The 11,579-nt window shown below is 39.2% G+C and overlaps 1 protein-coding gene across 1 annotated transcript in view; it reads left to right on the forward strand.

The window, feature by feature from the left end:
- Positions 1–11,272, forward strand: part of LOC118428152 (probable ubiquitin carboxyl-terminal hydrolase FAF-X) — a 52,858-nt gene extending 41,586 nt beyond the window's left edge. The window contains exons 46-58 of the mRNA XM_035838144.1: positions 1,589–1,730; positions 2,307–2,400; positions 2,952–3,103; positions 4,230–4,403; positions 5,413–5,574; positions 5,761–5,929; positions 6,417–6,443; positions 6,661–6,769; positions 7,061–7,154; positions 7,624–7,700; positions 7,912–7,981; positions 8,368–8,523; positions 9,419–11,272. Coding sequence (XP_035694037.1) covers positions 1,589–1,730; positions 2,307–2,400; positions 2,952–3,103; positions 4,230–4,403; positions 5,413–5,574; positions 5,761–5,929; positions 6,417–6,443; positions 6,661–6,769; positions 7,061–7,154; positions 7,624–7,700; positions 7,912–7,981; positions 8,368–8,523; positions 9,419–9,586 — 1,594 coding nt within the window. The 3' untranslated portion in view covers positions 9,587–11,272. The remainder of the gene's footprint in view (positions 1–1,588; positions 1,731–2,306; positions 2,401–2,951; positions 3,104–4,229; positions 4,404–5,412; positions 5,575–5,760; positions 5,930–6,416; positions 6,444–6,660; positions 6,770–7,060; positions 7,155–7,623; positions 7,701–7,911; positions 7,982–8,367; positions 8,524–9,418) is intronic.
- Positions 11,273–11,579: the final 307 nt, after the last annotated feature.

Raw genomic sequence — 11,579 nt, forward strand, 5'->3', positions numbered from 1 at the left:
GTAACTACTCTCATGTCCCTAATAAACGTACCGGGACGTTTATTTTTTTCCCAGGAAAATTCCACCCGGTACGTTCTTATTTGGGACGGTACGTTTATTATTTTTTTGAAAATTGGGGCTTTGCTAACCAGGGACAACCGCAAAATAAAAAGTTTGGGGTTTTCTGTCCATATGTCCGCGGTATTTTTGCTCAAAATTCACTATTTTTGGCCGAAGCGACTCGGATTTCCCCTCCACTGTGACCCAAACATCCTCTAGCGATTATGTAAAATATCGGTCGATTTCGCTATGAACATACAAAATAAATGTTATTATTGGGAAAATAAGCCGCCACACTGACGTTTTGAAGCACAATTTTTTATATAAACAACTTTTACAGTCTCTATTTACATCGTAAATGAACACACTGATCACATAATTTTAGCATGTACAGGTACAGTATATTTCCGACCATGTGGTTCCATGCGCTATCGGCAGCGTCAACGGGGCGGACGAATAATTCCTTCACATAAGAAACAACAATTAGAACCTTCTTTCCCTTGTAATGTGAGTTTTGGGGCCGCAAATTCTCCAAAAACAGCAGAAATTCGTCCGGAAAAACAGCTTTAAACTTGAAGAAAAAGACCGAAACTGATCCAACATGGCTGCCAGGAATAACACGCACTGACAGTAAAGCTAGCACCCTGTTGCGCGGCAGATTCGAATCACTAAAATGAGGCCGTAAACGGGTGAAAATGATTTTATTTCGGTGTAATGATGGGCACAAAATGTCATACATATTTTCAGAGTGTTGAATTTCAGAAATAATCATAAAATTTTCTAATTTTAGCGGTTTCTAGTGTCAAAATATAATCTGTAACATATTTAGTCTTTGTGGCCTGAATGCTGGGCTACTTCACAGACGAGCTCTCACAAAAACTTTGTGAACAGTTTGTGTCCATTTTGGGAGTGTTGATGTGTGTTTTAATTGGTGGTTATGTCTAAAACATATATGGTTGAGTAATTGGAGCTATATTTATAATAATTTTATTGATATGCCAGTAATTTTAAGTAATGTACAAAAATACTTATTGATTACTTGCTTCAAGTTCTGAGTAGAAAATTCATGTATCATGTAAATTTTCACTTGTTGAATTTGAAAGCACTGTTGGCCCCCGGTTAGGAGTCTGTATACCTTTCATTAGAAAATGGAGAAAATATTATAATTTGAATAAGATATCTATAGTTATTCAATATTCATTATTCATACAGCTATATTTAACTGATTTGGTGATCAGGTATAAGTAAATAAAAATAACCTACCTGCTTATTATCTTCTTTCCCTTGAACAGAAGTAGCATGGACACAGTCTACATGTCAATTTGGTCATTTTCCGGGGGGTATGTTTATTCCGGGGGGTATGTTTATTAGATTTTGAAGATTTGTCCGGGGGGTATGTTTATTCCGGAAGGTATGTTTATTAGGGACATGAGAGTACTATTTGGCGTTAAAAAAATAGCTTCCAACACAATGGTTGACTCAACACAAATTTCTGACCTGAGCTCTGCTTGAAAAGCTTTTGGCAATAACGTGGACTCTTTTATTCCAGGGGCTCAGCGAATGAGTGGTACGATGCCCTGAGCGTACTGCTGCGACACAGTCGTACAGTCCGCAGCTGGTTTGCTCACAACGTGCTGTTCAGCCATCCCAGTCGTTTCTCCGAATACCTGCTCGAGTGCCCTAGTTCTGAGGTGAGGGATTGAGTGGATGTGTGAGAGTGAGTGAGTGAGTAAGAAGATGTAAGAGAGTGACAGAATGAATGTGAGTGAGTGAGTGAGTGAGTGCAGGGTTCTAGCTAGTGCATTTTATCGTAGTGGGCCACTACGCTAAAATTTGTGACCACTACGCTAAAACAAGGCCCACTATGCTCATTTTTAACTAGTGTAGTGGTGCTTTGCTATCATTTACTTGTTCAGCAATGTCTAATCAATATCTAAACAATGGAAAATGATGATATGCCATTCAAAACTGACTGTGATGTTAACAGAATACCAACTTTTAACTCAACATTATCAAAATCTCACCGTGGAGGGGCCTTCCACACCAATCTCCTGATTGGTCACTTCGCTACCATGCCATTCCCACTACGCTAAAATAAAATCCTGGCTAGAACCCTGAAGTGAATGAATGAGTGAATGGATGAGATGAGCTAGTGAGTGAGTGAGTTAATGGGTATTGTAGATTTTGCATTTTAATTGGCCAATATAAGAAGACTGACTTTTTCCAAAACTTAGAAATACGTGTCACAGATTTTTTTTTGCTTTCAGGTGAGAAATGCCTTTGCAAAGATTATAGTGTTCCTGGCCCATTTCTCAAGAGATGATGGTCCATGTCCGCCTCCCTTGCTGCCTGGAAAACAAGGTACAAAATGTTTTCTTTTGTTGTGTGGAAATATAGTTACTTGATAATGATAGACCCAAAAAAAGGACAAAATGTACGCTTCTTTGAGATTGCAAATTTCCTTCTAAGCTGCAGAATTTGAAAGAATTTAGTTTTGGGTTGTAGGAAAGCCGGGTGTTAAGTCTACCCCCTCATCTGTTCCTACATATAGCGTAGATAGACAAAAATTAATGGATATGATCACAAGTAAATCTAGCACACCTTTGCCAAAGACAAACACATGTACTTTCAATCTACTTGTGTCATGTCCAGACTACATATCTTCGTATATAGGCCAATACATTTGTAATGCTCTAAAAAAGAGAGAATCTATTGTACAGTAACAAACCAACTTGTTAAACTTGCATATTACACTATGTCAATATGCCATTTATGTTCACATTTCTATACTATATATGTATGTAGTTATAGAACGAGTATCATTGTATTAATTGACTTGTTACTGTTGCCTTACAATTGTACCATGTACAAATGTTGTGCAATAAAGTTCATTCATTCATTCTGTTTCACAGCCCCGGCAGTGATTGACGCGAACGCCACGTTGAGTGACCACCTGCTGACAGCTGTCCTGGCTCTACTGAAGAAGGAGGTATCCGAGCACGGCAGACATCTCACCCAGTACTTCCACCTCTTCCTCATGTATGCAAACCTCGGCCTGCCAGAGGTAAGGAAAATGTTCTCTTGCCTACGTTTGTGAAGATTAGACATCCAGGTAAGCAATATTCAAATACAATTCAATCTCTACAACTGGATAAAAACGGATATTTACTTCCGGACGTTTCGAGTGACATCCATCACTCTTCTTCAGCGTCACTAGAATGAACTAGCAGAAACAATTCTCTTGCCTACAAATCTCTGCTATCTAGCAATACACATTTAGTAGTCTTTTGTTTGTGTAAAGTACAAATTTGTCAAAAAAATATGAAAAGAATCATTACCTTTTCAATGCTTCAGCAGTAATTGTACTTGTGATAGAGAAAATCATGGTCTGGAAATCTGAAATATTTGCAAAACCTAAAATATTTGAAGATTGCTTGTTAAGATTGTTTTTATGTACTACAGTAGAAGCCAGTTAATTGCACAACTTCTGTTAACTGCACGGAATCCCCAAATCCCAAACAGTGCGGTCCAGTAAGATAACTTCGCATTATTGCACCAGCCGTATAATTGCACAAAATTCACTGGCAAATAGGCCGCGCAATTAAGCGGCTTCTACTGTACATTTAACATTTGTATGCTAGATTAGCATGGCAGCAGTTAAATCCTTATTTATCTCTTAGTCTTAGAAAGCAACTGGGCAGCTGTACTTTTTCATGAGTCACTGACGAAAAATGTCAGATACTGTCTGAAACGTCTTAACATTTTCATGACGTATCTAGTTGCTTGAGTAAATGCAGAAATGTTCGCGGTGGATTAATGTTAGTGGCTTTTGCAGTGACCACTTCACTGCGAACTTAAAACCACCGCGAACATTTTTCGATTATGGTATTAGACTGCAGTCTATGGTGTTGCTGCGAACTTAAATCCACCGCGAAAAGTCCCTTTTCCCGCTACCGCGAAATCAAATCCCCTCGAACTTCGCGAATGCATTTACAGTAACTTTTGAATATCTTCATTAACATGCTTGACTATCCGTTATTTGTTCCAGAGAACACAGCTGCTGAAGCTGAACGTACCTGCCATGTTCTTGCTGGTGGCAACTTAGCCTTTATACAGATCCATTTGGCACATGGACATGGTTGGTGTGCATGGCAATGGTTAAATGCTGGAATATTTGTTCTGTTTTCCAGAGAACACAGCTGCTGAAGCTGAACGTACCCGCCATGTTCATGCTGGTTGCGCTGGACGAGGGGCCGGGACCCCCCATCAAGTACCAGTACGCCGAGCTGGGCAAGCTGTACTCCGTCGTCTCGCTGCTGGTGCGCTGCTGTGATGTCTCCAAGTACATGCAGTCTTCTATATCTGTGAGTATTTACTATTAGGCAGTGTACAAAATACTTTTCTGAGCCAGGTTGCACAGTGTGTAACTTGGGGCAAAAACTAGGTTACACAACTGAATTTCATGTTGCACCACCTACAATTCACCAATTTCTGGAAAAAAAAGGTACAATACATAACCTTTTACTATCATGTTACTTATAAGCATGTTTGTTTCAAACTAAAAATCAAGTAAATTGACAACAAAATCGAGTTCTGAGGCTCAAAATCTAAGTTGCACCCTTTGCAACCTGAGTTAAGAAGTAAGTTGCACCAAGCAAAAAGTGGTTGAAATGTGCAAGTGGGTGTTTTGCATGCTGTTAGGTCTTTCTTTGTTTTGTGTAATAACTGCTTTACAGTGTAACAACTGCATTACAGTGTAACGCAGTTTGTACTAGGATTTATCAAGTACAAACAGCATGAAAGGCTAAATGGTTGGATCCATTGTAGACTGAATGTGTGCCCCTGCTCTCATGTGCATGTACTGTGGTACTACTGTAAATGCAGAAATGTTCGCGGTGGATTAATGTTCGCGGTTTTCGCGGCGGCTGCTCCACCGCAAATTTAAAACCACCGCGAACATTTTTCCATAACAGTAAGAGACTACAGTGCATGGTGCTACCGCGAACTTAAAACCACCGCGAAAAGTCTATTTTCCCGCTACCGCGAAATTAAATCCCCGCGAACTTAAATGCATTTACAGTATTAGTAAGTAGTTGAGTTTTTAGAGTTACGGTTAAGTATGTTCAAGGGTCAGGTGCCCTTTTAACATCTCTGCTTTTGAGGAAACTCTCAAATCTCATGGGGAACTGTTTTAAGATACTACCTTGTCAGCTGTATCATTTTGCTAGAGCCATGACAAGCAGTCTTCATGTCTGCCCTTTCAGTTATACACTTCTTCCTATTTATATTTCAGTTCACTGTTTGATGGTTCTGTCATTTTGAACCTCATTTCAAATATGAAATATATCTAAACATCTATCTTTTGTTTTCCAGGGAAACCCTCCCCTAGCCAACCCCCACGGCGACCCCGTGTGTCAGCAGCCCATCATGCCACTACAACCTCAAGTGCACGAGATCCTGTTCGTCAGAACAAGCTACGTCAAGAAGTTGATAGAAGACTGCAACAACTCTGAGGAGACTACAAAGTTGCTTCGGGTAAGTGGCAACTCTACTACATGTACTTCACTACGAGCTAAAGTAAAGTGTCATGCTTTGACCACAGTAGACCAGAAAGGAAGAGATAAGCAAGACTTTCTTCCAATCTAGCAAGAAAATTACCAAATGTAAGAGCTCAAGTTTAGAGGGGTGAAAATTTGAATTTTTCTCCTTTTCCCCCTGTAGTTTTGTTGCTGGGAGAACCCCCACTTCTCGTCGACAGTCCTGAGCGAGCTTCTGTGGCAGGTGGCGTACTCGTACACGTACGAGCTCAGGCCGTACCTGGACCTGCTGCTGCAGATGCTGCTCATCGAGGACTCCTGGCAGAACCACAGAATACACAATGCACTCAAAGGTTGGTTTGTTTGTTTGTTAAATTCTCGATTTGAAATTTACAGTTAAACGTCATGAATTCAAATTATTATTTATCCATTAGGCCACACCAAATGTATTTGTTGCTTCTTAGATTTTTTTCTGAAAAAAATTTGAATGACAGGTAAAAAAAATAAAAATACATTTTTTTCAAAAGGTTTGGGGTGAAGATATATGACTTAGATAACACAAAAAAACAACAGCCTGAGGAGTTTAATGGCATGGTTTGTTAGTAATGTTTTGAATGAAGGGCATTGTTTTTAAACTAAAATTATGTGTATGTGGCTCTGAATTTTTTTTTCTTAGGACTTTTTTTTATTTTTTGAAAATGAAAAAAAAATGGACAGGCGAATCCGAGAAGCATCAAATAAAGTTGGTGTGGCCTTAGGAATCTCTATTTGCAAACTACAATTTACTACCCTTTGTACATTTGTACATCTAAACATATTCAATATATTCAAACTCGGCAGAACCACAGAATGTACAAAGACTCGAAGGTCAGTAAATTGTAGTTTTTTTCCAATGAAAGTGATTTTTTGTACAACTTTGACTTTCCATTGCTTATTGTACTTGTTGAAAAGTGCTAGGAGTCGGACAATATCTTTGATACATGGATCTTTTATGTAGTGTTTTTTTCTTGTCACGACTTGTGTAGAAATAGCCTTTCGATGAGATAAAGCTGAATTGAGATGTTTTCCTTCTTTTTTTCTGCAGGCATTCCAGACGATCGGGACGGTTTGTTCGACACCATTCAGCGCTCCAAAAACCACTATCAGAAGCGGGCCTACCAGTGCATTAAGTTCATGGTGGCACTTTTCAGCAGGTGTGTTGTGACACATTGTAATTCAATAAGATTATTGAACTTTTTATCTTTGTAATGTACCTGTCTTTCATGTACATGATGACATATTTCGTTTATTGTCTCTTTTTGACGTACAAACATTGAAAGACAAACTATAAAGTTTTAACAAAAATGACGAAAAAAATTGTCATCCAAGTCAAGCATTCAAAACAATAATCTGAGTAGACTAGCATAAACTTGAAAGTTCTACAATTAAAAAGTGTGTAGTTTTTGTTGTTGTTAAAAGTGTAACCTCTTCCTTCCCCTTGCCAGCTGCATGCCAGCCCAGCAGATGTTACAGAGTAACGGGGACCTGAAACGCAAGTGGACCTGGGCTGTGGAGTGGCTGGGAGATGAGCTCGAGAGGGTGAGAACTATTAAAAGAGCTTGACAAGACTTTCACTGAATTTTTTTCCAGTTTATAGCATATATTTGCTCACATTGCAGATGCTTTGTACGATTTACAGTCGATTTGATTATATGGATGACATCCTCTGGGAATCCTGAAACTGGTATGAGCATGAGGATCAGAAAATGTTTGGCAAGAGAAGAATTTTCCTTCATTATGAGATCTAAGCAAGTGTGATCAAATGGCTGAGCACACAGTGTATTGTAAGCAACAACAAAAAATGGGTTCTTTATTTTTCGTCTTTCACACCTTTGAATTTGGGACAGCCTTTAGCATTCTGTGACATTTGTGGACATTTTTCGATTTTTTTTTCAATCTACAACATATATTTGCTCATTTTGCTGCTACTTTGTCCAATACAGTACAGTATAGTCTATTATATTTTTAATGTAGGAAACTTACATGATGTTGTTTTCTCCTGTTTCAGAGGCCTTACTCAGCCAACACTCAGTACACCTACAACAACTGGTCCCCTCCCGCACAGTCCAACGAAACTTCTAATGGGTAAGCTAAGGACTTCAATAATAAATATGTTCACATATCTTCACTAAAAAAACTTGTTCTTCCTCTTTCAACCGTTTCAATGTTGTTTCTTTAACTTGGTATTATTTTACTATGGTCTTGCGGATTTTACCATGATCAAAGGAGGCCATGTATACTCTACCATTTTCCGAAGAATTGTTAGAAGCTGATCTGTTGAATTGTTTGTTTGCAGGTACTTCCTGGAGAGGTCACACAGTGCTCGTCTAACGCTGTCTAAGGCCTGTGAGCTATGCCCAGAGGAGGTAAGTACTGTTTCTTACACCAGTGCTCCAAAATCCAGTAACAAGTACCACTCCATGCATGTGGCAGACCTTTGTTGTAAGCGTATCTTGTATTCTAATCTTTGTATTCTGTTTAGACACCTCTATGTTTTTATTTTGTACAAAATAGATAAAACAAAAAACAAGTGTCAAAACATGTAAACCCCTACCAAAATAATCTGGTCCATTTCTACTCCGTCCAAATCTGGTCCACTGACTTTTTCGGGTTCGCTTTTTACAGACTGGTCAAACAAGAAAAAAATAATTTTTTTGTACGGTACCCACCACTAGTAGTATGCACACATTTTACATTGCTTATAGATAGGAATTTTATGAGTTGGTACTCAACAATGATTTCCCTGCTACAGGAGCCAGAGGAGCAGGAGGTAGTGGATGATGCGGACAGCTCGCCGCCGGACACAGGCGTGACCACACACTACTCCCAGCAGCAGATCCACCATATCCAGCAGCAGCAGCACCCAGCTACAACACACCATGGAGTCAGCATTCCCCCTAATAACCAGGTAAGAACCTTCACCTATAACCTCTCACCCTACCCAGCTACAACACACCATGGAGTCAGCCTTCCCCCTAATAACCAGGTAAGAACCTTTCACCTATAACCTCTCACCCTAACCCAGCTACAACACACCATAGTGTCAGCCTTCCCCCTAATAACCAGGTAAGAACCTTTCACCTATAACCTCTCACCCTAACCCAGCTACAACACACCATGGAGTCAGCATTCCCCCTAATAACCAGGTAAGAACCTTTCACCTATAACCTCTCACCCTAACCCAGCTACAACACACCATGGAGTCAGCATCCCCCCTAATAACCAGGTAAGAACCTTTCACCTATAACCTCTCACCCTAACCCAGCCACAACACACCATGGAGTCAGCATTCCCCCTAATAACCAAGTAAGCTTTTTCCTTGCCTTTTACAGTACAATATATTCTTCTGTACCGCCTAGCCTCTTTACAAATGAGATTAACAGCAGATTGCGCATGAGTTAGTTACAACACAACACAAGTGCCCGGTACAAGTAGACAAGGGAAAATAAAGGAAAAATGCTAAGGAAAATGAAAACAACTGACGTTAACAAGGACTGTAAAGATCTTGTTGCAAGACATAAACAAATACATACATACATTCACACATGTTAGCCCAAAGGACTCACTAATGAAAAATATATTAGAATAGACCTGTGTACGGTGAGTCTCACAAGTTTTGGATCGCCTTTATGTTTTTCTCAAGATTAAATCAAATCAGGATTGTACTTGTGTTGTAAGAGCATTTCAGAGTATGATGTGTATGTAAACGTTTATCTATGCATTGTGTTGAACCAGACAAGATGAAATCAAGCAACCAACACAACAAGAAGAAAACTGATTTTTCGATTTCCTCTCACAAACAGGCGAATCCTGGAAACTACGTCCCTCCAGCCAACATCCACCACCAAAACAACACCATCAACAACGCGCTGACCGGCCAATCACGTCAGCCGGTCCAGTCACATGACAACAACTCCGACAACGGCGAAGATAGCGACAGCATTCAAGGTCGAAGCAACAATGAGTTGTGACGACAAGATTGCTGAAGAAGAAAAAAAACTCCTCTGTACTTCCCACTGTATAATTCCCTGCCCTGCAATACTCTTATTTTGAATATGTTAGACAACGTTATACTTTACTTGTACAGCATGTTGTGTGTGGTAGTTTCTTGTAAGAACTGCCATGTACTTTAAGATAAGAACATTCACAAATGCCCTGCACTTTTTGTTTTGCAAAAGATGTCCACTGCAGTGAGCTATAGAGAATGTTTTAAAATCACTTCAGTGGATATTTGATGTTCATATTTGAGTAAGGTTGTTGCAAAAATACCACCCCGGAAAAATGTATGCTTCTTCACTATGAAAATTAAATACAATATACTCCTACAATGTATTATGCAACATTAAAATCACATAATAATAACCTTTTTTCCCCTCAATTTGCAAATGTGTTTCTACAAATTATTTATTGGTTCCACGTGATGTTATAATTTAATTTGATGAAACTCAAAGTCTTAAAGATGGCACTTTTCTTGCCATTGTCTTGTAAGAAAGTGTATCTGCATCCACACTGCAAGCAAAAGCAAAGGTTTCTTAGCAATCGTTGTCTGCCTTGCTTGGGTGTAAGAAAGTTGGTGCAGTACCATTCCGACACATATCTTTCTTTCTGAGCAATATGTTTTTAAAACTTTTCCTGCTTTCTGTTGAAATTGTCAAAAACTTTCTTTGAGTAGGCAGTTCACCTTTACGAAAAGACTATTGCTGTGATTCCCGGTTGTGAAAAGGGAGTAGTATTTGTACAAAATGAAGGAATGCACCATTCCTACCATGTTGCATGAGGTTGATGGAGAGGTGACAGCAAACAGAAAGAAAACGTTTTATATTCTAGCCCCAAAATGTACATGAACCCATTTGTATTATGCCAGCAAAAAAGTATGATAACGTATAAAAATTGTACGAGTATTGAAGTATATCCATAGGTGACACCCCTTACCAAGTGGGATGGGTCATTGTGGTACTACTTACATGGTACTGATAGTTCTTCAATTGAGTTACACGCTTTCATTTTAATTTTGAGACTTTCTCATGTAGTGATGATTTTATGTGCGACTCGAACCGAAGTTAAAGATGGGGGTTGTGAAATTATAACAAAAGAGATCAAAGCGCAAGGAAGAAAAAACCTGCTCCGTTTTGACTGATGCTATTTTTAAGCAGAGTAGGCCCATGCTTTGTTAGACGTTAGTTGTAGGAGGGCAGACCAAGGGTTTGAAATCTCATTTTTATCAGCCGTTGCTGCACAGATTTTTCGTGGCTGATGAGAAGTATTTTGAACGGACCACGCTCCCTTGCCTTCTCATGTTCAGAGGGAGTCGATGTACAGATATGTTGTTCATACATGTAACTGATGTTGTCTTTAAATGCCTGTGAAAATATTGAAAGAAAAAGTGAATATTCAATGACTCACTAGGAAAGGAATGCGTGTGTATGGTCGAAGCACTTTGTTATTAACAATCAAACAACGCTGTTTGCTTGTAAAATGAGGGGTACCAAAGGGGAAAAAGCAACATATGATGTTATATATTAAGAAACTTTAGGTGAAGAAAAATGCTTGTCTGTTAAAGATGAATGAAAATGAGTCAAAACTCCTACGGGGTTGAGTTGAAGTGTTCTGATGTATAGAAAAGGATGAAGAATAAAGAGAAATCGTCCAAGCACCAATTTTGCTCTTGTATCTCATTCTGGTGAAATCTTAGACCTAGCCTAAACTTCACTTTGTCTTCAGCTTGACATTGTCTTACCCTTACCTCCTATTGGACAATCCAAAATGGTGTTCTGCTCCTTTGCATTTCAATTCATTGTTAGGATGTAAGAAGCATTTCCTACCACTACAGATCCCTCCAGTGTCACTGACGAAAGTTAGTGGATGCTGTCTGAAACGCCTGACCGTTTCCAAAATCATATCCAGTTGCTTGAGTAAATGCTTTTGAGTCATTCAACGAATCGAACGAACATCGTCTGAAGAGGT

Source organism: Branchiostoma floridae, chromosome 12, assembly GCF_000003815.2.
Source record: "Branchiostoma floridae strain S238N-H82 chromosome 12, Bfl_VNyyK, whole genome shotgun sequence".
NCBI lineage: Eukaryota > Metazoa > Chordata > Leptocardii > Amphioxiformes > Branchiostomatidae > Branchiostoma > Branchiostoma floridae.